The sequence below is a fragment of the Giraffa tippelskirchi genome, chromosome 11 (assembly GCF_054371585.1).
Source record: "Giraffa tippelskirchi isolate mGirTip1 chromosome 11, T2T-mGirTip1v1.2.pri, whole genome shotgun sequence".
Classification (NCBI taxonomy): domain Eukaryota; kingdom Metazoa; phylum Chordata; class Mammalia; order Artiodactyla; family Giraffidae; genus Giraffa; species Giraffa tippelskirchi.
This window is the reverse complement of record NC_137285.1, coordinates 7,009,378-7,035,981: the sequence shown is the minus strand read 5'-3', so window position 1 is coordinate 7,035,981 and position 26,604 is coordinate 7,009,378. Positions and strand designations below refer to the sequence as shown.

General features: G+C 46.9%; 1 protein-coding gene across 14 annotated transcripts in view; it reads left to right on the top strand.

Moving 5' to 3' along the window:
* Positions 1–26,604, top strand: part of MYO18B (myosin XVIIIB) — a 242,951-nt gene that overhangs the window by 97,842 nt on the left and 118,505 nt on the right. For all 14 annotated transcript variants that reach the window (XM_081542931.1, XM_081542926.1, XM_081542924.1 and 11 more), the window contains 5 exons: positions 3,290–3,418; positions 5,308–5,451; positions 7,124–7,213; positions 17,314–17,433; positions 17,717–17,825. In XM_081542931.1, the coding sequence (XP_081399057.1) occupies positions 3,290–3,418; positions 5,308–5,451; positions 7,124–7,213; positions 17,314–17,433; positions 17,717–17,825 (592 nt within the window). The remainder of the gene's footprint in view (positions 1–3,289; positions 3,419–5,307; positions 5,452–7,123; positions 7,214–17,313; positions 17,434–17,716; positions 17,826–26,604) is intronic.

Below are 26,604 nucleotides of genomic sequence, written 5' to 3'. Positions count from 1 at the left end.
GCAAATTCTTTAATCAGAGGAATTCTTCTTCAGCTCCAAGAACATCATCGTTTTAGACTAGCAGCAGTTCTCAGGTGTGGTCCTTGGACCAGCTGCCTCAGCATCGCCAAGAGCTTCCTGAAAACATACACTCTCAGGGGCTGCCACCCCAGCCAGACCACTGACTCTGAAACCTGGAGGTGGAACCCCACAGCCTGAGCTGTAACCGGCTCTCTAAGGGATCCTAGTACATGCTTAGGTTGGAGAACCACTGTTAGATAAGTGCCTAGTTATTTCATGAGTTTCACAGTCAGTCCCTGTGACCCCAGCGCCTATTGCAGAGTAAGGAAGAAGAGAGCCAAATGAGAAGTCACTATTCACAGTCTCACAGTGGTGAGGCAAGAGGTCTGCAAGCCAGAACATCCCATGATAAAGCAAGGTGGTTATTGAGTCGTACTTGGCATTCACTAAGAGCATGTCAAAGTCCGTGTGTCCTTTTGGAAGCCAGGTGTGGTGACAGACTGCCATCTTTAAGGGCAGATGCAGGTCTCATGCTTCGTCAGACTCTTCGCTTCATAGGTGGGAAGGCTGTGAATAAGAGAGAACAGACTGAGCTGGTCCACACCCAGGCCCCACCACTGCCTCGAGTGCGAATGTGGAGTAAGTGACTTAGTCTCTCTGAGCCTCAGTTCCCCCATCTCTAAAATGGACCCCCTGCTTTCTACATCCCGAGGCGGCTGTGGGGATCAGTTCATTGTCATTTGACAGGGGTAGTCTGTCATTGTTTGTGGTAGGCATTTGCCAGCAGGGACAGGATGCTTGTCAAACACGGTAACATTTTAATGTTTAAAGAATTGATCTCCTCTAATCTGGAAAATTACTAAGAGAAAATAGCTAATTTTTCAGCAGTATTAGACAGGAGAGCCATGGCCACATTAGATGCTGAAACCTTGGCCTGCAGCACTTTGAAAGCAAAAGCAGCGTGCCTAACAGCGGCTCCCAGAGATCCCATTCGGAAGGAGGTGTTGGGACATTACACTCTGCTTGAGTCCGATAAGCAGCTGGATCCACAAAGAGTGAGTCATTTAGATTTTCCTTTGTGTTTCTCAGCCCCCAGTGCCTTATCGAGGCCTGTCCCATGACATTTCTGAAAAAGGTGGGATTCCACATGCCGTCGGCCTCCTGGAAGGCGATGTGCTCTTAAAAAGGAAAAGAAAAAAAAAAAAATCAAGATTCTACAGAGGCGATGACTTATTCCCATTCTGTGTATGGTCATTTCCAATTATCTTTTTAATGAAAGCTTCATACTTAATCAATAACAGTTTTGGCAGCGCCTGCCGCCTTTTGTAATATACGGACTAGTGCTGTCATCACTTTGATCATTGATTTTTTTTTTTTAACAGCAGCTTTTGGGACTCACTAGCTTGTGAAATTAATACAGTCATTATTGAGGCAATCTGACAGGTAATGAGTCAATCGTGTCTTTGTTTCAACGAGGCTGATTGTCTTGATGGCCCGGCTCATAGGAAGTGTTGTGTAAGGCGATGGAGGGTTACAGAACAGAGGTAATTAGCAGCGATGGGGTTCACTAATCTCCACCTTCCCTCTGAGGAAAGGTTTGCCACGGGGCTGGCCGAGTGGTTGGTCATCGTTACAGAAAACAGGTTTAAGGGGATGGAGACTTGACGGAGACACTTGGTTCCACCTGGAATCAGATTACTGTTCGGCCGCAAACTCCTGATGTTTGGGTACCATGTGAGCCAGGAAATGAAAGCTCCTCATGCTGACAATGTGAATGGGTGCAGGAGGTGGACTCGAGGTTTCCGGATCAAGTCTCAGCTTTGCTGCTCACCAGCCATGTGAACTCAAGTTAAAATGGGACATAGGAGAAGAGCTTCTCAAAGTGCAGATGCCATGCAAATGTTAATTACATTCAGTGACAACCATGGTCTCCTCTGGAGTCAGAGAGGGAAGTAAGTCCCAGTGTTACCACTTGGCAGTGGAGGATCTGGGCAAAAACATGCCTTTTTTAGCCTTAGGTTCTCCCTCCGTCAAATGCGGGGATTGGACTCTTTCCTGGTGGTCCAGTGGTTAAGACTTCTTTCTGCCAGTGGAGGGGCCTGGGGGTTGATCCCTGGTTAGGGAATTAAGATCCCACATGCCGCACGGTGCAGCCAAAAAAGATTTTTTAAATGGAAGGGTTGTGGTAACTACCATCTAAGATTCTCCATGTCAATGTTTTGCCTGCATATCAAACGTCTGATTTAGATCCAGAATATAGGAAGGCTCCATCCGTGTTAGCCGTTAATGGATAATGCCGTAGACTACCTGAGAGTATCACTGATTAAGATGGCACTCTCCAGCAGCTGGCCACCTTTGGGGCTACAAACCGCATCCTGCAAAGTTACTCACGAGACTGTGCTCAGAAAATGAACAGCATGAGAGTGTCTCTCCTTTGCCTCTGGGGAGGCAACACCAACTGTAGTTACCCCAGCTCATTGGCCAGGGCAGGCCTGGCCCCAAAGCTTCAGGTTCACTCTGAAAACCCTCCGCTGTTCCCCACAGTCTCTCAGGGGCAGCCCTGTGGGAGCCAAGAACGCATTGATCACTTTGCCACAGGAGCCCCCATCTGTTATTGATGAGCTGAGGCCCGGAACTGTGAACCTCCAGTTGTCTTCCACTCGATGCCTGGGCGCTTCCCGCGGGCGGCTCCAGCCTGGCCCCGTCCTCTTCTGACTGAGAAGGGCTGCCCCCACTTCCCTGCATTCTCTGCCCCTCCTTCTGAAGCAGGACTGAGTGTTTCTGGGGCAGCTCTTCTCTCCTGGCCAGCAGCACTTGTCAAAACAGAATGCACAGCCAGGAATGCCACCCAGCCCCCTGGCTGCACCCCAAGGGGCGGGGCCTGGAAATCTGCATTGACCACAGCCCTTGGGTGGTGCCAGGACCCGGAGACGTAAGGTGCTTCTCAGCAAACGTGTGTGAGTCCCCCTGGGTACTGTGCTGAAGCACCGGTCCTGATTCAGCAGGTCTGGGGTGGGGCCTGGGACGCTGCGTTTCTAACAAACTGCGGTGTGATGACAATGACCACACTCAGGTGTGTGGGCCATGCTGTGCACCCCCAGGGGCCAAGAGAGGAGAAAGAAGAGGCCTCAGGAGACAAGGTGCTTTGACCATTTAGAACCCCAGTCCAGGGCAGCTGCTCACGAACATTTTGGGTGGACGCAGGAGAAGTGGGGCTGAGCCACAGCCCCTCCCATGTGAGAGTCTGATGCATTTGCGGAAAGTCACCTGCAGCCTTCCCTCCCTCCAGGTCTTCCTCAAGGCGGGTGTGGTGTCCAGGCTGGAGAAGCAGCGGGAGAAACTGGTGTCTCAGAGCATCATCCTGTTCCAGGCAGCCTGCAGGGGCTTTCTCTCTCGCCAGGGATTGAAGAAGCTGAAGGTGGGGGCACTGAGTGTCGTGTGAACTTGGCAGGGGCATGGGATCCTGGAAGCGTGTCCTCCGCACTGGTCCAGGGGCTGTCATCCCTGCTTCTCATGCTTGCTCTTGTGCACGAATCTCCAGTGGGATGTTGTTAGCGTGCCGGTCATGGTCCAGTGAGTCTGGGGTGGGCAGGGAGGTCTGCCCATCTCCCGTGCTGGTGCCCACACTCTGTCCAGGTGGTCAGACTTTAACAGACACTTTGTAAGATGATACAGCTGTTTCTAGGATGTTGACATGAGTTTGCGTAAACTCTGGGAGTTGGTGATGGACAGGGAGGTCTGGTGTGCTGCAGTCCATGGGGTCGCAAAGAGTCGCACGTGACTGAGTGACTGAACTGAACTGAACTGACATCAAATCACCACTGATGAGAGCCTTGGTCAAGATGTCCAGAGGTTGTGCAAGCCCTCCTGGGTTGGAAATGATTTCAGGCTGTCCCATCTCTGGAGAACTTGGCTTTCGTGGGTCAGCAGGCAGGGCATGGGCAGGATCTGCCCACCGAGGCCTTTAGGATCAGAGGGCAGGGTCAGAGTCTGCAGTCCTGAACCACTCTGAGCTACCATCCTCAGACCTCTCTAGAGACTGAGTCTCCTCTCTGCAGCCTGCATGATGGAGAACGCAGCACGGCTCTAGAGACAAACAGGAACCATGTTTGAATCTCATCTCTACCATGTAGTTGCTGAGTGGAGGTGACATTAGATAACATGCATGTAGTACAGGACATGCCACATCATAACTGCTCAGTAAATACCAGCTGCCGCTGCCCTAGTGTTGTTAATTACTGCCACCAGCACAGAGTCTTAGTGCACGTGCCCCCAGCTTCTGTGAACATGTAAACTCATAAATATGTACTTGGTAAGAACAGAAAAAGGCAAGAAGATTAATAATGAAAATACTGTGAGCCGTCTCACCAGCCCATTGTACTCAGGTAGTTTATGCCATGGAACGATTTGAAACAGGTTAATTATGAGCCTGGGCTCTGTCTGCAGCCACACTGCAGAGGTTCAGATCCTGACTCAGCCTCTGAGAAGCTGCATGACACTGGATGAGTGACTATACTGCTCTGTGCCTCAGTTTTCCCATCTGTAAAATGGGGGTGATAACAACATCTACCTTCGTAGGGCTGTAGTGAGGACTGAGGTGCTATAAGATGCTCCAGGTAGTGTCTGGCCTGTAGGAGGCACTGTGCCAGCTGAGCAAGCCTTGGCTGTTGTGGTGGTGGCTTGTTACTTAGCTTGATTCGCACCTCTGATTAGAATGACCTAGGTCAGTGGTTCTCAAAGTGTGGTCCCCGGACCAGCAGCATCCACATCATCTGGGAGTTTGTGCACAATGCAGATTCTTGGGCCCTGCCCCAGACTCACTGAATCAGATGCTCCGGAGTGGAGCCCAGGCATCTGTGTTTTAACAAGCCCTCCTGGAGATTAGATGCACACTCAAGAGTGAGAAGCATGGACTTGTGTTTAAATGCACTGAAAATAGTATCTCTTCCTTAAATATCAACCAATAGCATGGCCACTGTTTCTTGTGAGCAGGTTTCAGGGATTTTCCAGTATAGTTTTGCCTCACGCAGTGACTTTTGAGCCTGATTCCCATGTGAGAGGTGACCCCATTGTATAATATTTCTACTCCTTATCCTATTGTTATTATTAGTTATTCCAGACTAAATAAAGTCTGGCCTGATGCTGAGAGCCTGGCTCCTTAAAGGAAGCCTTTTTTTTCTTTTTTAAGTTCCCCCATCCCTTCTGCTAAGGATAAACCAATATTCTCCAGCCCCCTTGCCCCCTGCCCTCTGCCTCCTTCACCTGAGCTGGGAAGTGCTCTCAGTCTGCATTCTCAATCCCCTGCAGATTCACCGACTGGCCGCCCGGTGCATCCAGAAGAATGTGGCTGTGTTCCTGGCAGTCAGGGACTGGCCGTGGTGGCGGCTCCTGGGTTCCCTTAGGCCCCTGCTGAGTGCCACCATCGGGGAGGAGCAGCTCCGTGCCAAGGAGGTGGGTCCACGTAATGGGCAGGGCGATCCCCCTCCCCCTCTCCCCCCAGGCCTCTCAACCCCCCCACCTCGCTCCCTGGTGTTTGCACCCAGACCCAGTGCCCCCAGCCCTGGATATTCTTCATCCAGGAATGCTCCACCACTAGCCCTTGCTGCCCCTTTACAGACATCCCTCTGCCCCAGTTGGCACAGCCTCCCTCCACCCCATGCCCAGCTCCTCGATCAGAGGCAGGCACTCCACCTCAGGTGTGGGAGTATGTGCTCCCACTCCTCCCAGAGAGGGTCTGTGGGAGAGTCCATGAGCCCTCTATCTTCGTATGTCTCAGAGGACACTCCCTCTACCCTCCCTTCTACCCCGTTAGTACCCACTTGATACGAGTAACTGTTCTGATTATTGTTTAGTTGCTCAGTCATGTCTGACTCTTTGTGACTCCATGAGCTGCAGCCCACCAGGCTCCGCTATCCATGGGATTCCCCAGGCAAGAATACTAGAGTGGGTTGCCATTTCTTTCTCCAGGGGATCTTCCTGACCCAGGGATTGAACTCGGGTCTCCTGCATTGGCAGGCAGATTCTTTACCACTCAGCCAGCAGGGAAACTGTTCTGATTGGTTTCTGGTTTATCCTGCCTGTTGTTCCTTTTGGCAAAAATGAGCAAATACAGGTATATCTTGGAGATAGTGCAGGTTCAGTTCCAGGCTGCTAAGATAAATCAGATATCACAGTGAGTCACGTGAATTGGGTGACTTCCCAGGACCTATACAAGTTACACTGACACTGTACTGTAGTCTGTTAAGTGTGTAATAGCATTCTGTCCCCCCAAAATCTGCATATCTTAATTAAAAGATAATGCTTTTGGGAAAAATGCACCAATAGACTTGCTCACCCCAGGGTTGCCACCAACCTTCAATTTGTAAAAAATGCAGTATCTGCAGGGCCCAGCACAGTGAAGCAAGGTATACATGTATACACGTGCGTACACGCACACATACATACACACACTGGACTAATGCTTTCTTTCTTACACAAAAGGTAGCATACTATATATTCTTCTGCAACTTGCATTTTTCACTTCAAAATAGATTTTAAGAACCATGCCATGTCCATATTTTTAGATTGTCTTTTAAAATTTTTTAGTTGAAATATGTTTGACCTACAGCATTGTAAATTTAAGGCATACAACATGTTAATGTGCTGCATTTATGTATTGTCACATGGTTCCCATTTTTATAGAAATCTTCCTCATTCTCTTTTCATGGCCACGAGCTCCTCCTTGGTGTGTGCGTTTCATGGTTCACTCCACTGGCCTGCAGTGGGTGAGCATTTCAGTTGCTCCTGACAGTGGTGTTGTAAACCTCATGCTGACCCCCTGGTCAAAAGTGGTAATTGGGGAAGATGAAGAGCCGGTGCCCCGTGTCACTCGGGCGTGCCCTGTGTCACTCGGGAGTGCCCCATCTCAATAAACAGTGGTCTTGTTCCAAGGATTTGCATCCAGACCCTAGTCCGGGCTGGTATGGACCCGGCTTGCCTGAGCAGAGATGATCATATTCAGAAATGGTGGTCATCACAGATTGGCTGGCTGAATTGCCCACTGCATTTGCTGGCCACTCTTAACACACGTGGAACCTACACTTCCAGTCCAGAATGGCTTCTGTTACTGTGTTTGCTTTTGTAGGCGGAGCTTACAGCACTGAGGCAGAAGCTAGAGAAGTCAGAGAAGTCTCGGAACGAACTCCGGCAGAACGCAGACCTGCTCGAGAGCAAGGTACTCCCATCCCTTCTGCACGGTGGGGGGAGGTCTGTTGATGGGGAAGGTGACAGTGAGCCCAGCATGGTATTCAGTGCCTTCAGGACTCCTCCAAATAACCCTATGAGGTTCATGCCACTCCGCTCCCCATTTTACAGAGGAGGAAATGTGGGCTCTGGGGTATTAAGTACCTTCCCCCGGCCACACAACCAGCAAGTGTAGAGAGGAGTCTCAAACCGATGTCATGTGGCTTCCAAGGGAAGAATTGCTTAAATAAGTCACAAAAGCACAGCTCTCAGGGGAGAATGATCACTGTGACCCCAATAAAGTGATCAACTTCTGATTGTCAGAGCATAAAATAAAGACACACCACATACTTGAAAATGAAATTTGCAACACTTGCAACTGACAGAGAGTAACCAGAATATGTAAAGAACTTCCTCAAATCAATTGGGAAAAGGTAAACATTCCAGTAAAAAATAAAAGGCGGGGGGGATTAGAAATTGGCGGTTCTTAGCAGGAGAACTCATTTCAGGAGTTCAAAGGATCAGGAAAGCAAATGGCCAATAAACCCATGAAAAGACGCTCTACAAACTAGCAATCAGGAAATGTACATTAACAGCACAACACGTATCACTTAATGCTTGAAATGGGCAAAATCCTGAAGTCTGATGTCCCCAAGTGATGGCGGCAGGAGTGAGCAGGAGCAGGAACTCACGCTGCTGGTATGGGAGTAAATTGACCTCGTGGCTCTTGAACGGTCTAGCATCATCTCTGAGAGTTGAAGCTGCCTGTACCCTGTGGCCCAGCAGTTCCACTTCCAGATTCACATGCTGGAGAACCTCTCCCACAGAAATGAAAAGACGAGACGCTCACAGAAGCAGCGCTTCTCATTTTGAAGAACATAAGCACCGGAAAGGGAGTCTGTTGACAGAATGGATGAGCACATCTTGTTAGACTAAAACCTGAGTTACCACAGTGAAATTGAATAAAGAGATGGGCAGACTATGGCCCACAGGGCAAACCCATTTCACCACTGGTTCTTTATAAATAAAGTTTTATTGGCACAGCCACACCCATTCATTTGTGTACAGTCTCTGGCTGCTTTCATGCTACAAAGGCAGAGTTGAGCAGTTTGTGACAGAGACTGTGTGACCTGCAAAGATGAAAAATATTTACTATCTGGCTCTTTTTAGAAGAAAAGGCCTTTCAGCCAGAGATATAAGAACCAATATGGATTGCCCTTAAAAAACAAAGTGCTGAAGAAAAAGAATTGAGTACTGTTGGCTTTTGCTGGTGAACATAATTACAATCTCCGCTAGCCATTGACCAAACCAAGCACTATTGTCAGCAGTGATACTACCCCAGCTGTGCAAGCACAGGAAGCTCTAGTTTTGCTCTGGACTGAGATAGTCTCTCATGTTGCCTCAGGACCTTTGCACTGGCTGCCTCTGCCTTTTCTCCAGATCTGCACAGAGATGGATGCATCACATGGTTCGGATCCAGCTTCAGACTTTTCAATCCACAGATGTCTTCCCTGACTGCTTATGTAATATCACCCTCCACTTGACCTCCCTCCCCTGTCACCTCCCTCTGTTTAATACCTGCGGCACTCTACCATCTGAAGGCTAGCCTGCACGTTTATCTACTTGGGGTCTGTCTCCCTCTGTTGGCCTGGAGACTTTGTGAGGACAGGGACTTTGCCTTGTCCCTGGCTGTATCCAAGGGGTCTGGTTCAAAGTCTGTCACATGGAAGGTACTCAGATACATCTGATGAACAGGGGAATGAAGAAGGGAATGAATGAACTCCACTTGAACTTCAGCAGAACCCTGTAACATACCAGGGCTTCCTGAAGACAGGCAGCTGGAACTAGGGTGAGCCAAGCACTTGCCTAGGGGCTACAATTTAAAGGAGCCCTGAAAACCTCAGAAATCAAGATCGGGAATTCTGTGGCCGTCCACCCCCACGGTTAGTTGAGGGGCAGGGGCTCCTGGAAGGGAGAGTCTCCGGCGCATCGGGAGGAGAATCTGGTCTGGGCTGCTGCCCCTCTCGTGGACGAGACTGTGAGGAGAGGGAATGACACCTGAATGCCTTTCGTCCTCCACTGAGGCTCCAGAAAGCCAGCGTCTGACCCCTCTTGCTGGAAGTAGCCATGAGTAGAGCAGCAGAAGCAAACAGTCAGAGAGCTGTGGGCTGGTGGGGAATATTGGTGACTTCCCGGCAGAAATTCCTTCCCGCCGAGCTGACATTTTATGCAGTAATCCATCACGAGCTCTCAGGTTGGACTTGGGGGTTTGCGATGTGTCAGCTGCTGGGGGAGACTTGGAGAGGAGGAGGAGGTGAGCATTTCTAGCATCTGGAGTTCCAGCTCATGGGACACTGGTGGTAGGGGAGGGAGCCAGGCTTCTGAGGCCCAAACTACGCATGCTTGTGTCAGCACCTGCAGAATATTCTGCCTGGGCTCTTTTGTCCTTGTATCACACATAGTTGCAAAAAGCTGCATGAAGTCTTGAAAAAATAAGAAAAATTTAAAGCTAAGAAAATCAGTAAAGGCAACCAAGAGTCGAAGAATACACAAAACCAAGGAAAGAGTTAGAATATAGACCTTTACTATTGGCCTCAGACTCACTCTTACTTCATGCCTTTGACTGTGCTGTTTCTTCTGCCTAGAACCTCCCCCTCCACCTCCTCGCCTGGTAAATGTCTGGTCATCCCTTCATGCTTAGTTCAAGTGGTGCTTCCTCTAAGAAGCCTTCCTTGATGTTCTAAGGGTGGGTGGTTGTTGTTTCATCACTAAGTCAAGTCCAACTCTTTGTGACCCCATGGATGGTAGCCTGCCAGGCTCCTCTGTCCATGGAAATTCCCAAGCAAGAACATTGGCATGGGTTGCCATTTCCTTCTCCCAGGGATCTTCCCAACCTGGCGATTGAACCTGAGTCTCTGCTTGGCAGGTGGATTCCTTACCACTGAGCCACCTGGTAAGCCCACGGGTGCATTAGGCCCCCACTGTAGGCTACCAGTGGCCCTGTGCTTCCCCTCACAGCATTGATCAGTGCCTCCTGATCACCTCCTGTGTCCAAGCTAGACTGCCCTTGGGAGGTCTCATCACATTAGCCCTGCCCCCAGTGCAGAATAGACACAGAATGGGTGGGTGGAACTATTAAAAATGGGTTGAAATTTTGACACAGCGCTTCCTAGCAACCAAAGCAAAAAGAAAAACAAGATATTCCATAAACATGTTGTGTCTGGGTTATATGCACACACAGCCACACACACCCCTGTTGCTTGAGCAAAGAGTAACTTTTCAGGATATGAAGATAATTGAGATATTAGAGAAGCTTATCCCATGAAGCCTCATTAAAAGGGTCCTGAGGGCACTCACCTGTATTCACACAGTACGTATAGGAGGGGTATGTAGAAATGCTTTTGGTGATGTCACCTTGAACTGCAAGTCAAGGGCATGATGCCCATGCCACAAAGAGAGTTCAGTCAGGAATCAAAGCTGAGCTTCATCCCGGAAGCACATTTAGATGACTAAGTGTTAGGATTTCTTCCTCTTCCTCCCCAGCATCTCCTGTTTGTCGTCGTCTTCTTCCTCCTGCTTCTCCTCTTCCTCCTGCCTTTTAAACTCTACGTAACAGTCCAACATACAAAAAAAAGTGTACACATCATAAGTGTGCAGCTTAATGAATTTTCACAAAGTGGACACACCAGTGAAACCAGCACCCCGAGCGCTGGTTGACACGGCTCGCTCCCAGTTTCCCCTACCTTGTGCCACTTTCAGCCACCGCCCTCCACCATTAACCACCAAACGGACTCCTGACACTAAAGAATAGTTTTTACCTTGTTTCTGAACTTTACTGAAATTCATTGAATTCGTGCATTCATTTGTCCCTGGTTTCTTTCATTTGACATCGTTGGTGACGTGGGTGATTGTGGTTCACGGACCCCCTCTGCTATAGACTAGTCCATTATGTGCAGACACCTGTCCTTACCCCTTCCTCTAAAGGAACATTCGGCTGTTTCTATTTTTCAACTAGAGAACCAGCTTGCTCTGGACCTCCTGACGTGTATCTTTTGGTGCACAGATCACGCATGGCTGTTAGCACATACCAAGGGGTGGAACCACTGGGGTTTAAGTTATTTCTATGTTCAATTTTCATAGATGCTGCAGATAGCTCACTACCATGTTGGTGTCCGTTTGTTCCCTAATGGCTGCGGGTGAGCCTTCTGTCTGCTCCACGTCTTCCCAGCGCTGGGGATTGTCTGCCTTTTTCATTTAGCGATTGTGGCTGGTGCACAGTTGTACCACCTTGTGATTTTAATTTGTGTCTTTTCACATGTTTTTGGCTATTTGGTTATCTTCTCTGACAAAGTGATCTTTCCAGTCTTTCCTATGGTTTTTCTTGTTGATCCGTAGAGCAGTTCTTTATAAGCCATGGACGTCTGGTCAGTTGTTGACTATAACTAGTGTGGATCCCTTCCACTCTGTGGCTTGTCTTCGCTGATGGAGTAATTTAGGGAGTGTTTCCCAAAGCCCCGTGTCTCTTCAGACCCATCAGAGGGCAAGGAAGGGGTCCAGGGCTCCAGAACTCCCACGCCTGTATCCGTTACAGTAGATGTGCTGTTTGTGCTTTGATTCTGTTTTTACCGATTCTCAGATGAACATTAGTTTCTCCCTTTGTACTTCGCTGAACCCATTCAGCAGCCTCTCACCCTAGGAACTGGCTGTGCATTCCTCTCTCATGTTCTAGACTGTGCATCTTACAGTCAGTGGCAGCTCAGATTTGGTGAAATATAGCATGTTGGGGCCCAAGTAGGATTCTGTTTGGAGAAAGGGCTCTAATTCCTACCCTCCTCCCTGCAAAGCTACTGTTGATTTATACTGGTTGCTTTTGCACTTGAAAGAGCATCAGAATCACCCATGAGTGCTAAGTCCCTCAGTCGTGTCCAGTTCTTTGTGACCCTATGGACTGCAGCCTGCCAGGCTCTTCTGTCCATGGGATTTCCCAGGCAAGAATACTGGAATGGGTTGTCATTTCCTCCTCCAGAGGATCTTGCCAACCCAGGGATCAAACCTGCATCTCTTATGTGTCCTGCATTGGCAGGCGGGTTCTTTACCACTAGTGCCACGTGGGAAGCCCTCAGAATCGCCCAGAGGAGCTGTTACCCCTGTAGCTTTCCTGGCTCCATCTCTCAAGGTTGGGCCCGGGAGGGAATCTTGGGGATCAGGGTCCCTCCACACTTCTCCAGCAAGCCTTGAGGTGACCCTGCTGCAGAGGGTCGTGCTATGTTAGGGTAGTGGGGTTCTCCTCCTCGAACGTGTGTCAGAATCCCCAGGAGGATGGGTTAGGAAGTGAATCGTTGGATCCCAGCCTTCGAGATTCTGAGTCGGTGGCTTGGGATGGCCCTGGAGCTTTTGTAGTTCTAGTAAGTTCTCAAGTGATGCTGAACCTGCTTGTTCAGGGACCACACTTTGAGAAATGTCAAGCTACAGAATAGGTACGAACTGTCTCCTTCTACTCGGTTCTCCTTTCTTGGAAGGGAGCTTCTGTTGACAGTTGGGGAGCAGACACTCCTTCAGGCTGTGCCTCATGCAGCCCCCCAGCACCCTTCTCAGCGTCTGTACCCCACCCCTCGTCTCAGCGGGGAAACAGCCACAGAACCGTGGCTGGAACATGGTGTGCCTCATCAGCAAGAATGCTGTTTGACGAGCCTTATTAAAAAGACAACATTACTGCAAAATGATTTAAGTGCTTCATTTGCAAAGGAGCCGAAGAGGAGATGAGGAGCCTCTGAGACGCCGGCTATAAATATTCTTCAAGCATGCAGGATCAGCCTGCATGCCCAGTGGGGTTTGTATTTTCACAGGGAAGCAGCCCGACTGGGTGGGAGCACCATGGAGGCTGCAGGAGCACAGGCGATGCCTGAGAGTGGGGTGGTGTCTTCTGTCTGGAATATGTACAGGACCTCATTTATGGCAAAAGACGTAGGCGCATGTGCACCCCTGCCTGGCCTCATTAGCCCAAGAAGTTTCACTTCTGGGTGAAGAATCGCTGAGGGAACCAGCGGGGCGCAGTGGGGACTGGAGATCTAGGGCAGACGTGCATTAGCCGAGCCCTGAGCGAAGTGGCTCCTGACGGCCGTGACTGTCTACCAGCAGCTGACTTCTTGGAGGGCAAGGGACGTGACTCACTGGGGGCTGCATGGTCAGATAGCCCCTGAGCCTTGACCTCGTCCCAGGTCTCCTGGCACCTGGTTCCGTGCTCTAGTGCAGCGCTAGGCCTCTGTAGGGACGGGATGTGGGAGCCCCCCGGCCCTGGCGGAATAAAACAGCCTGGTTTCGTCCCTGACTCGGGATGTTAGGGTCTCTGGAGCCTTCACTGGGGGGCCATGGGGGAGGGCGTCCTCCTGGGGGACAGCGGCTGCAGAGGCGCTATGGACGCTGGGCAGGCGTGTTCAAGAATGACCACGGCGGGGTGAGCCCAGCCACAGAGGAAGTCATGGTGGGAAAGTCTTGTCTGTGCCTCCACTCCCCCAGAGGAGAAAAGGGGCTGTTGTCTCCTCTCTACGTTTTTTCTCTGCTGATGTTTTTCATTTTCTGTTTCAGTCATTCAGGTTGATGGGGATGGGGGCTTTCTTTCCCTTAGGGATCCACAAGGCTCCCTTTGGCTGCAGTCCAGGTCTTACCTGGCCACTGACCTGCACTCACTGGCCATTGTCCATCACCTCCCTGGGCCACGTGTCCTAGTCTGTTCCAGAACAACCACCCCCAGGGACCTGGGGGCAGGGGATCGAGCTGGACTGGGGGATGCCGGACAGGGAACAGCATCTGGACAGAAGTCCAGCCAGGACCCTGAATTAGGCTGCCTGGGCAGGACTGCCTCCAAAACCAGTCAGCTCTGATCTGAGCAAATCGTTTCACCTCTCACAGCCACCGTCTCTCGTTCTGTGTGAGCAAGCGACAGAAACACCCTCCTCGTGAGGCTTCTGTCCACAGCAGTGGATGAGTGTGAGCTGTTTCTCATTCTAGGGCTTACATAAACAGATCCTTTTGGTTGAGAAACACACAGGGAGAGAGGGGAAAGGGCACTGTTTGCTCTCTATGGGACAGGTGATTTGGGGTCCAGGAGTCCTCAAGTTTAAGAGCCAAGGACACGGTTGGGCCAAGACACGTGGGTGCTCCACACATGGTTTTATTCCCTCCCCAACAGCAGAGTCTTTGAAAGCAGGTCTGGCAGGCAGTAGGTGCTTGCATCGGGCAGGTGACGGTGACAGCCCAGGGGACCCTGTGTGCTCGGCAGTCCTTCACATCCCCGTAACCCACTGTTCCCCCACAGTGTGGTGTCTGTGCAGGATGTGTGGAATGTTATTTCTGTTTTTTGACTCTGCAAAATGTATAGCAGATTCATTCATTTCTATCTCCCTCTCTCTGGCAGACCCTTGGAGTCATTGTTCCTGAGTAGAAAGAGGGTTTCTGATGATTCAGCCAAGCAGAGGATCCAGGGAGGATTCCAGAATAATTCCTGGTTAATTGGTCCTAGTGTGGTCTGCACAAGGCCCTTCTGGGTTTGCAACCTGGCGCTCCCTCATTAAACTGGCCATTTTGCACTCACCTGATAGCTCTGGATGTGGTGCCCACCCCGCACCTCAAGGACAGAGCCTCTGGACCCCAAAATGTGTGAAGGGAGAGGGCTTTGTGGGGATGCGGACGGTCAGAGGCTACTGTCTCTGAGAAAAGCGGCTGTTTCCCCGGTTTGGAAAGATGAATGAATTGTCCTTTGAGCTCCAGACTTGGGGTCTGCAGAATTCAAAATTAATGCATTAAATTAATTTTGTGCTCTCTTTGTTCAGGCCGATTAGCACAAATTGAATTCCATACTAAATGGTTAAGGCAGAGAGAATACTCTCCTGGTGTTTGGGACCCATGCTGATAGCAGGGATGGGGGCCGCGTTTAGGGCTGTGATTGATCAGGGGTGCTCCTGGAGTACACTGGCCTGTGTTCGGCGCCCACTGCAAGTGATTGCTTTTCCAGCTTGAATGCCTTTATGCAGACCAGTGGCTCAGATGGTAAAGAATCTACCTGCAGTGCAAGAGACCTGGGTTTGATCCCTAGGTCAGGAAGATCCTGAATGGGTCTGGCAACCCATTTCAGTATTCTTGCCTATAAAGTCCCAGTATTCTTACCTATAAAGACTCGTGAGAGTCCCTTGGACTGCAAGATCAAACCAGTCAATCCTAAAGGAAATCAGTCCTGATATTCATTAGAAGGAATGATGCTGCAGCTGAAAGTTTAATACTTTGGCCACCTGATGCAAAGAACTGACTCACTGGAAAAGACCCTGATGCTGGGAAAGATTAAAGGCAGGAGAAGGGGATGACAGAGGATGAGATGGTTGGATGGCATCCCTGACTCAATGGACATGAGTTTGAGCCAGCTCCAGGAGATAGTGATGGACAGGGAAGCCTGGCATGCTAGAGTCCATTGGGTTGCAAAGAGACGGACACGACTGAGTGACTGAACTGAACTGAAAGTCCCATGGACAGCGGGATCTGGCCGACTGCAGTCCATGGGGTCGCAAAGAGTTGAACACCATTGAGCAACTTCCACTTTACTTTAAATCTGACCCACCTAGAGCCAAATGAGGCTAAAATTAGGAGGTGATCCTAGCTACTCCTATGGCAGTAACATATAAATTTTACTGTGCTGAAGAATCACCCTGGAGTGTATTGAAATTGAGATTCCTGGGATGGCCAGGAGGACAGTAGACATCGCCTAATGTAGATCATTTTGTAGCTCAGGTGACCACAGCCCCAGAGAGGAAGAAGCTTGTACAAGGTCACACAGTGTGTTAGTTGTGTCTGAACTTGAACCCTGTGCCTTGCCTCTTATGTTTTTTTTTTTCCTTCCCTCCCTCTGGACTTGAACCGCTGCCTCGCACAGGCATAGCCCCGGTTTCACGAGGACTCTGTGGTGCAGCGTCATTTTTGCCTTTCTTGGTCATGAACTGTCCACTTGAATGTTTCTTTTTTCTCACTCTGCTTCCCATATCCTTGAACCCAGAAGGCTGTATTTGAAACAATAAGACCACACAAGCGCTGGCTTACTTGGTGTTCCCCGTTTATTTTGGGGGAAAAAAAGCCAGTGCGAGTGGGAATTCATTTAAAAAATAAACATTTTAATTTTTAACTTAAAACATGTCTGCCTCAACTCACTGAGGTGGGACCAAAAACTCAAGATCTACTTCTTTTTTAAACCACACCCCTCACACACAGCTACGTGATTTCCAGTTTTGATTTCTTTAAAGCAGAGCAAATGGCAAAGGAATTCAAATGCAGAAGCTTACACTTTGTACTTGAAGTTTTCCTTTATAGTTTTTGCACCTACACCTATATGACAGAATTTTAAGAAGCAACTCACTTATATTCATTCCCTCCAAATCATTCAGCCTAGTTTTCCTGGAAACTCTTAGCCCAGTCACATTTTACAGGTTTATGTAATAGCTAATAGAATAGGCAATTGCATAAAAGCGTGTGAGGCATAAAGAGGTTGGGAGCACACACAGTGTGGCAGCATGGCTGAAACCCGGTAGAGGCAGGCGGGCCCCGGGGAACCACCGAGAGGTTTCCTGGCCAAGAGCAGCCATGGGGGGTGGGCATCTGTGAGTGTGTGTCTTACCAAGGAAGCCTGTTGTTTGGTTAAGTGAAATGACTTCCTGAAGGATGGCTAAGGAGAGTTTCTACTAGAATAATTGTTTTTTAATTGAGCGTTTACCATGTGCTTGGAACTGTGCTAAGCTGTGTGTGGATTACCTCACTTAATTCTCAAAACAGTTCTACACGCTGTCCCCTTCCTTACTAAAGTGGAGAAAACCGAGCATCAAAGAGGCATCCTATGTGGCTCAGAGTCACACAGAGAGTGAATGCTGGGCCAGGAATTCTAACCCAGCAGGGCCAGTAACATCCCGACACCCATGCTGTTAACCACCTTATTACGCTGCAGGGTCGCCTTGCGCTAAGACCTAGTATAAGTGCAAGGATGGTCCCACGGAGCATGGGCGGGAGAAGGGTTGGCAGCCCCAGCAAGTAACCCTGCCTTAACCCTCCCCCCTCCAGATCGCTGAGCTGACCACAGAGCTGGCTGATGAGCGCTTCAAAGGGGACGTGGCCTGCCAGGTGCTGGAGAGTGAGCGGGCAGAGAGGCTGCGGGCCTCCCGGGAGGTCCAGGAGCTAAAGGCAAGTGGTCGGGAGCGCTGGGGATGCGAGTACCTGAGAAGAGTGGCTAGGAGGGTCGGACCTGCCCTTCTCTGCTCATATCTGGGATGCACAGGCTTACTGACTCCCATACTGGGAGTCCTGGAGGACGTTTGAGGCTTCCTAAGTCTTGGTCTTAGAGGTGTCCTGGGTGAAGATTGTGGGGGTAGGGGTGGGGATAGGGGCCAGTCCTGGTTTGACAGCACCTTGGGTGAGATGGCCACTGTCTTAGCTCCAGTTTGAAACCTCGAGGCCTCTCTTCCAGAGCAAGTATGAGCAAGTCCAGAAGAATCTGGGAGAAGTGGAGAAGCAGTTGGAGGAAGCCCAGCAGAAAATTCAGTTGAATGATTTGGAGAGGAGTCACACTGGAGGAGGTGAGTCCTTAGGAACCATGGGATTAGACACTGGTGGAAAAGGCTCTCCTTTTTTCATTCACTCATTCATTCACGCATTCGGAGCACTTACAGTGCTCTAGATGCTGCATTAGGGGCTGAGATGTTGGCAGAGAAAATGGGAACAGATCTTGCCTTCTCAGGGTGTACAGTCCAGTGGAAGAGGTAGGCATTAAACAGATAATCCAGCAATATCTAAGGTAATAAATTACCAATGTGACAGGTGCTGTTTATTAATAATGCAAAGAATAATTTAAAAAATAGTGGTTCTATAGATGGGCAGTTCAGTTTGAGTCACTCAGTTGTGTCCAACTTTTTGAGACTCCATGGACTGCAGCACATCAAGCTTTCCTGTCCTTCACCATCTCCTGGAGCTTGCTCAAACTCATGTCTGTCGAGTTGGTGATGCTGTCCAACCATCTCATCCTTTGTCATCCCCTGTAGATGGGCAAGGCACCCTTATATTTAAGAATCTTTTTTATATGAGTTATTTTAATATAAATTTTTGGACTTCCCTGATACCTCAGTTGGTAAAGAATCAATCTGCAATGCAGGAGACCTGGGTTCAATCCTTGGGTTAGGAGGGTTCCCTGGAGAAGGGAAAGCTACCCACTCCAGTATTCTGGCCTGGAGAATTCCATGGACTGTATAGTCCATGGGGTCGCAAAGAATTGAACATGACTGAGCTACTTTCACTTTCATAATATAAATTTTTATTAAATTTCAGTGAGCCAGGGTCATTGGAAGAGATCCTGATGCTGGGAAAGAGTGAAAGCAGGAGGAGAAGGGGGTGACAGAGGTTGAAATGGTTGGATAGCATCACCAACTCAATGGACATGAGTTTGAGCGAACTCTGGGAGATGGTGAAGGACAGGGAAGCCTGGTGTGCTGCAGTCCATGGAGTCGCAGAGTCGGACACGACTGAGCGACTAAACAACAACAATATAAGTTTTTTTTTTTTTTTTTTTTTTTTTTTTTTTTTTTTATAAATTTATTTATTTTAGTTGGGGGCTAATTACTTTACAATATTGTAATAGTTTTTGCCATACATTGACAAGAATCAGCCATGGGTTTACATGTGTTCCCCTTCCCGAACCCCCCACCCACCTCCCTCCCCCTCCCATCCCTCTGGATCATCCCACTGCCCCGGCCCCGAGCCCTTGTCACATGCATCGAACATGGAATGGTGCTCTGTTTCACATATGACAATACACATGTCTCAATGCCATTCTCCCAGAACGTCCCACCCTCACCTTCTCCCTCAGAGTCCATAAAATTGTTCCATGCATCTGTGTCTCTCATTCTGTCCCGCATATAGGGTTATCGTTACCATCTTTCAGATTCCATATATATGCATTAGTATACTGTATTGTTGTTTTTCTTTCTGGCTTACTTCACTCTGTATAATGGGCTCCAGTTTCATCCATCTCAGTAGAACCGGTTCAAATGTATTTTTTTTAATGGCTGAGTAATATTCCATTGTGTATATGTACCACAGCTTCCTTATCCATTCATCTGCTGATGGACATCTAGGTTGCTTCCATGTCCTGGCTATTGTAAACAGTGCTGCGATGAACATTGGGGTACACGCGTCTCTTTCAATTCTGGTTTCCTCGGTGTATATGCCCAGCAGTGGGATTGCTGGGTCATATGGCAGTTCTATTCCCAGTTTTTTAAGGAATCTCCACACTGTTCTCCATAGTGGCTGTACTAGTTTGCATTCCCACCAACAGTGTAAGAGGGTTCCCTTTTCTCCACACCCTCTCCAGCATTTATTGCTTGTAGACTTTTGGATAGCAGCCATTCTGACTGGTGTGAAATGATACCTCATTGTGGTTTTGATTTGCATTTCTCTAATAATGAGTGATGTTGAGCATCTTTTCATGTGTTTGTTAGCCATCTGTATGTCTTCTTTGGAGAAATGTCTGTTTAGTTCTTTGGCCCATTTTTTGATTGGGTCATTTATTTTTCGGGAATTCAGCTGCAGAAGTTGCTTGTATATTTTTGAGATTAATTGTTTGTCTGTTGCTTCATTTGCTATTATTTTCTCCCATTCTGAAGGCTGTCTTTTCACCTTGTTTATAGTTTCCTTTGTTGTGCAAAAGCTTTTAATTTTAATTAGGTCCCATTTGTTTATTTTTGCTTTTATTTCCAATATTCTGGGAGGTGGGTCATGGAGGATCCTGCTGTGATTTATGTCGGAGAGTGTTTTGCCTATGTTTTCCTCTAGGAGTTTTATTGTTTCTGGTCTTACGTTTAGATCTTTAATCCATTTTGAGTTTATTTTTGTGTACGGTGTTAGGAAGTGTTCTAGTTTCATTCTTTTACAAGTGGTTGACCAGTTTTCCCAGCACCACTTGTTAAAGAGGTTGTCTTTTCTCCATTGTATATTCTTGCCTCCTTTGTCGAAGATAAGGTGTCCATATGTGCGTGGGTTTATCTCTGGGCTTTCTATTTTGTTCCATTGATCTATATTTCTATCTTTGTGCCAGTACCATACTGTCTTGATGACTGTGGCTTTGTAGTAGAGTCTGAAGTCAGGCAGGTTGATTCCTCCAGTTCCATTCTTCTTCCTCAAGATTGCTTTGGCTATTCGAGGTTTCTTATATTTCCATACAAATTGTGAGATGATTTGTTCTAGTTCTGTGAAAAATACCATTGGTAGCTTGATAGGGATTGCATTGAATCTGTAGATTGCTTTGGGTAGAATACTCATTTTCACTATATTAATTCTTCCAATCCATGAACACGGTATATTTCTCCATCTGTTTGTGTCCTCTTTGATTTCTTTCATCAGTGTTTTATAGTTTTCTATATATAAGTCTTTTGTTTCTTTAGGTAGATATATTCCTAAGTATTTTATTCTTTTTGATGCAATGGTGAATGGTATTGTTTCCTTAATTTCTCTTTCTGTTTTCTCATTATTGGAGTATAGGAATGCAAGGGATTTCTGTGTGTTAATTTTATATCCTGCAACTTTACTATATTCATTGATCAACTCTAGTAATTTTCTAGTAGAGTCTTTAGGGTTTTCTATGTAGAGGATCATGTCATCTGCAAACAGTGAGAGTTTTACTTCTTCTTTTCCTATCTGTATTCCTTTTATTTCTTTTTCAGCTCTGATTGCTGTGGCCAAAACTTCCAAAACTATGTTGAATAGTAGTGGTGAAAGTGGGCATCCTTGCCTTGTTCCTGACTTTAGGGGAAATGCTTTCAATTTTTCACCATTGAGGATAATGTTTGCTGTGGGTTTGTCATATATAGCTTTTATTATGTTGAGATATGTTCCTTCTATTCCTGCTTTCTGGAGGGTTTTAATCATAAATGGATGCTGAATTTTGTCAAAGGCTTTTTCTGCATCTATTGAGATAACCATATGGTTTTTTTCTTTCAATTTGTTAATGTGGTGTATTACATTGATTGATTTGCGGATGTTAAAAAAACCTTGCATGCCTGGGATAAAGCCCACTTGGTCATGATGTATGATCTTTTTAATATGATGTTGGATTCTGTTTGCTAGAATTTTATTAAGGATTTTTGCATCTATGTTCATCAGTGATATTGGCCTGTAGTTTTCCTTTTTTGTGACATCTTTGTCTAGTTTTGGAATTAGGGTGATGGTGGCCTCATAGAATGAGTTTGGAAGTTTACCATCTTCTGCAATTTTCTGGAAGAGTTTGAGCAGGATAGGTGTTAGCTCTTCTCTAAATTTTTGGTAGAATTCCGCTGTGAAGCCGTCTGGTCCTGGGCTTTTGTTTGCTGGAAGATTTCTGATTACACTTTCGATTTCCGTGCTTGTGATGGGTCTGTTAAGATCTTCTATTTCTTCCTGGTTCAGTTTTGGAAAGTTATACTTTTCTAAGAATTTGTCCATTTCTTCCAAGTTGTCCATTTTATTGGCATATAGCTGTAGGTAGTAGTCTCTTATGATCCTTTGTATTTCTGTGGAATCTGTTGTGATCTCTCCATTTTCATTTCTAATTTTGTTGATCTGATTCTTCTCCCTTTGTTTCTTGATGAGTCTGGCTAATGGCTTATCAATTTTGTTTATCTTCTCGAAAAACCAGCTTTTAGTTTTGTTGATTTTTGCTATGGTCTCTTTTGTTTCTTTTGCATTTATTTCTGCCCTAATTTTTAAGATTTCTTTCCTTCTACTGACCCTGGGGTTTTTCATTTCTTCCTTCTCTAGTTGCTTTAGGTGTAGAGTTAGTTGATTTATTTGATTTTTTTCTTGTTTCTTGAGGTACGCCTGTATTGCTATGAACCTTCCCCTTAGTATTGCTTTTACAGTGTCCCATAGGTTTTGGGTTGTTGTGTTTTCATTTTCATTCATTTCTATGCATAATTTTATTTCTTTTTTGATTTCTTCTGTGATTTGTTGGTTATTCAGAAGCGTGTTGTTTAGCCTCCATATGTTGGAACTTTTAATAGTTTTTTTCCTGTAATTGAGGTCTAGTCTTACTGCATTGTGGTCAGAGAAGATGGCTGGGATGATTTCAATTTTTTTGAATTTACCAAGGCTAGATTTATGGCCCAGGATGTGATCTATCCTGGAGAAAGTTCCATGTGCACTTGAGAAAAAGGTAAAATTGATTGTTTTGGGGTGGAAACTCCTGTAAATATCAATTAAATCTAATTTGTCTATTGTATCATTTAAAGTTTGTGTTTCCTTGTTAATTTTCTGTTTAGTTGATCTATCCATATGCGTGAGTGGAGTATTAAAGTCTCCCACTATTATTGTGTTATTGTTAATTTCCCCTTTCATACTTGTTAGTATTTGCCTTATATATTGTGGTGCTCCTATGTTGGGTGCATATATATTTATGATTGTTACGTCTTCTTCTTGAATTGATCCTTTGATCTTTATGTAGTGTCCTTCTTTGTCCCTTTTCACATCCTTTATTTTAAAGTCTATTTTATCTGAAATGAGTATTGCGACTCCTGCTTTCTTTTGGTCTCCGTTTGCATGGAATATGTTTTTCCATCCTTTCACTTTCAGCCTGTGTGTGTCCCTAGTTTTGAGGTGGGTCTCTTGTAGACAGCATATATAGGGGTCTTGTTTTTGTATCCATTCAGCAACCCTTTGCCTTTTGGTTGGGGCATTCAACCCATTTACATTTAAGGTAATTATTGATAAGTATGATCCCGTTGCCATTTACTTTGCTGTTTTGAGTTCGTGTTGAAACATCCTTTCTGTGTTTCCTGTTTAGAGAAGATCCTTTAGCATTTGCTGGAGAGCTGGTTTGGTGGTGCTGAATTCCCTCAGCTCTTGCTTGTCTGTAAAGCTTTTGAATTCTCCTTCATATCTGAATGAGATCCTTGCTGGGTACAGTAATCTGGGTTGTAGATTATTCTCTTTCATTACTTTAAGTATGTCCTGCCATTCCCTTCTAGCCTGAAGGGTTTCTATTGAAAGATCAGCTGTTATCCTTATGGGGATCCCCTTGTGTGTTATTTGTTGTTTTTCCCTTGCTGCTTTTAATATTTGTTCTTTGTGTTTGATCTTTGTTAATTTGATTAATATGTGTCTTGGGGTGTTTCGCCTTGGGTTTATCCTGTTTGGAACTCTCTGGGTTTCTTGGACTTCTGTGACTATTTCTTTCCTCAATTTAGGGAAATTCTCAACTATTATCTCCTCGAGTATTTTTTCATGGCCTTTCCTTTTATCTTCTTCTTCTGGGACTCCTATGATTCGAATGTTGGGGCGTTTCATATTGTCCCAGAGGTCCCGGAGGTTTTCCTCATTTCTTTTGATTCTTTTTTCTTTTTTCCTCTCTGCTTCGTTTATTTCCATCATTCTATCTTCTACCTCACTTATCCTATCTTCTGCCTCCGTTATTCTACTGTTGGTTCCCTCCAGAGTGTCTTTTATCTCCTTTATTTCATTATTCATTCTATATTGATTCCTTTTTATTTCTTCTAAGTCCTTGATAAACATTTCTTGCATCTTCTCAATCTTTGTCTCCAGGCTATTTATCTGTAACTCCATTTTGCTTTCAAGATTTTGGATCATTTTTATTATCCTTATTCTAAATTCTTTTTCGGATAGATTCCCTATCTCCTCCTCTTTTGTTTGGCTTTGTGGGCATTTCTCATTTTCCTTTACTTGCTGAGTATTTCTCTGCCTTTTCATCTTGTTTAGATTGCTGTGTTAGGCGTGGCCCTTCTGTATTCTGGTAGTATGAAGTTCCTCTTTGTTGTGGAGGTTCCTCACTGCGGTTGGGGTTGGACAGGTGGCTTGTCAAGGTTTCCTGGTTGGGGGAGCTTGTGTCGGTGTTCTGGTGGGTGGAGCTGGATTTCTGCTCTCTTGAGTGTAATGGAGTGACCAGTATTAATTTTTGAGATGTCTATGGATTTGGTGTGCCTCTGGGCAGCCTGTATATTGATGCTCAGGTCTATGTTCCTGCGTTGCTGGAGAATTTGCGTGGTATGTCTTGCTCTGGAACTTATTATCTCTTGGGTGGAGCTTGGTTTCAATGAATTTATGGAGGCTATTGGATGGTCTCTTATTAATTAATGTTTCCCCTGGCTTTCAGTCTTATTCTTGCAGTAGCCTCAAGACTTCTCCTTCCATACAGCCTCAATAATAAAACTTTTAGGTTAATGGTGAAAAGATTCTCCACAGTGAGGGATACCCAGAAAGGTTCACTGAGTTACATGGAGAGATGAGGTGGGGGGGGGTGGGTTGAAGTGACCAGGAGGGGAAGAGGGGAATTCAAATGTGGAGAGAGCAATCTAGCCAGTAAGCACTTCCCTCTGTGCTTTCCACAGTTTGGAACCCTCAGAGTGATTCACAGAGATACATAGAGAGGGGGGAGGAAGGTAACAGAGGTGAGCATGAGTAGAAAGGGAGGAATTAAGAGGGGAGAGAGAGATCTGGGCAGTATCCTGTTCCTGAAGTGTTCTCCGGTACCCAGAACACCCTCAGAGATTCACAGAATTGGGTTGAGAAGAGAAGGAGGAGGGTGGGAGATAGAGGTTCCCTGGGGGAGAAGAAAGAGCATCAATAGGGGGAGAGAGTGATCAGGCCAGTGATCACACTCCTGAGTAAAAATGGGTCCTAAAGATTGGGTTCTTAAATGTACAAAGTTGATATCAAATATGTAAAACACAGATTAAAAATCTAGAGTAGAGGTTAGACTCTTATAAAACTTACAATCTAAAAAAAAAAAAAAAGAAAAAGAAAAAAGGGAACAGTGTAAAAAGAAAAAAAAAACAGTAAAACAGTAAAAAAAGAAACAGTAAAAAAAATGTAGAACAGGAAAAAAACATTAAAAAAAAAAAAAAACACAAAAGGTATAAGATATATGTATGTAGTTTGCTTCAAAAATAGGGGTTTTTTTTTTTTTTTTTGCAAGTTAATAGTGGGTTATGAAAATGAAAGTTAAAGGTGTAATAGAGGACTTGAAGAAAAAGGAAAGAAGAGAAAAAAAAATTTTTTTAATTAAAAAAAAAAATTAAAAAAAAATAATAATAGTAAAAAATATATATATCCCGGACTTTCTCTGGAGCTGTTGTGAGCAGTGTGGGATCTGCTCAGTTTTAGATAGATCCTTATTCCTGCTTATACTTTTCAAGATCTGTAGGTCCTTTTTAATGCAGTCGGTATTAGCTACAGGGATCTTAATCTGTTGGCCTGTCCCTTCCAAAGCACTTCCCTCTGTTTATTTGGCTTCTGTTTGGAGATCTCTTCAGTATCTAATTTCCGCCCTGCAACAAAGCGGTGGAGGTGATCTCTTTAGGTTCGCTTGTTCAATCGTGCTGTGGGGAGGAAGGAACACTGCAATTCTGGCGTGTGTGTGGTAAGCTCGCAGTGTCTCGGCCGCACTGGGTTCGCCCCCGCTCACGGCGTGTGTGCTTTCCCCGTCTACCCTGCTCAGGCTTCAGGTTACTCGGCCGGGGAGCGGGCCCTGAGCTGCGTGCACTTCCCAGGACTAAGCCGCTCAGGTTCAGGCTCCCGGTTACTCCACAAAGGCGCAGACTCGATTTTGCCCGCGGCTTGTGCCGTTCCCGGTCGGAGCTGCCCAGGCGGCCAGGAGTTTGGCGAGGGCGCTGTCCCCTGTTGGGGCGGTGCGGCTTATCACCTCCCTGGTCCCCGCCTCGGTTTACGGGCGCGCCCGGCTCCGGTGTGCTTTGTGTCGGTTCTGGGGAGCTGGTCTCTGGCTGCGACCCTCCCGGCTGCTGTCGACCCTCCGGGATCTCAGGCAGTCTTTGCTTAAAAACTGGGAGCCTGTTTGCAGTTTGGTAGGGGGTGCCCTCTCTGGAGCCGAGTTTGCCCCTTTCCGGCTCTGGCGGGCCCCGCCTGCCCGCTGTGTCCGGCGGGGGATGGCGCAGTCCGCAGCCGGCTAGCTCTCCTCTGGTATCGCTCAGTCCTTTGTTCTGTGAGCGGGCCGGCAGTGCCTTAGAGTTGGGCTTTTCGCGGGATAGTTCTCTCTCTCTCTCGCTGTCCCACAGTTTAGGTTACTATCTCACGTTAGCTCCCTCAGATTGCCCTCGGGGCACTCGGGCCCGGTCCTTACCCTAGGCAATGCCGCCCGCTCCTCTCCGTTCAGCCCCCACTTGCTGGTGGCGGATGATGCGAGCGTCTGGGGTTCTTTGCTGGGAGTTGCTTTAGGCACGTAATCTGTCGATTTTATTTATTTTTTCCTCCCAGTTACGTTGCCCTCCGAGATAAAAAATCCTCCCCCACACCCGCCGGTGAGAGGGTTTCCTGGTGCTTGGAAATTCCTCCTCTTTTACGACTCCCTCCCCGGGACGGGTC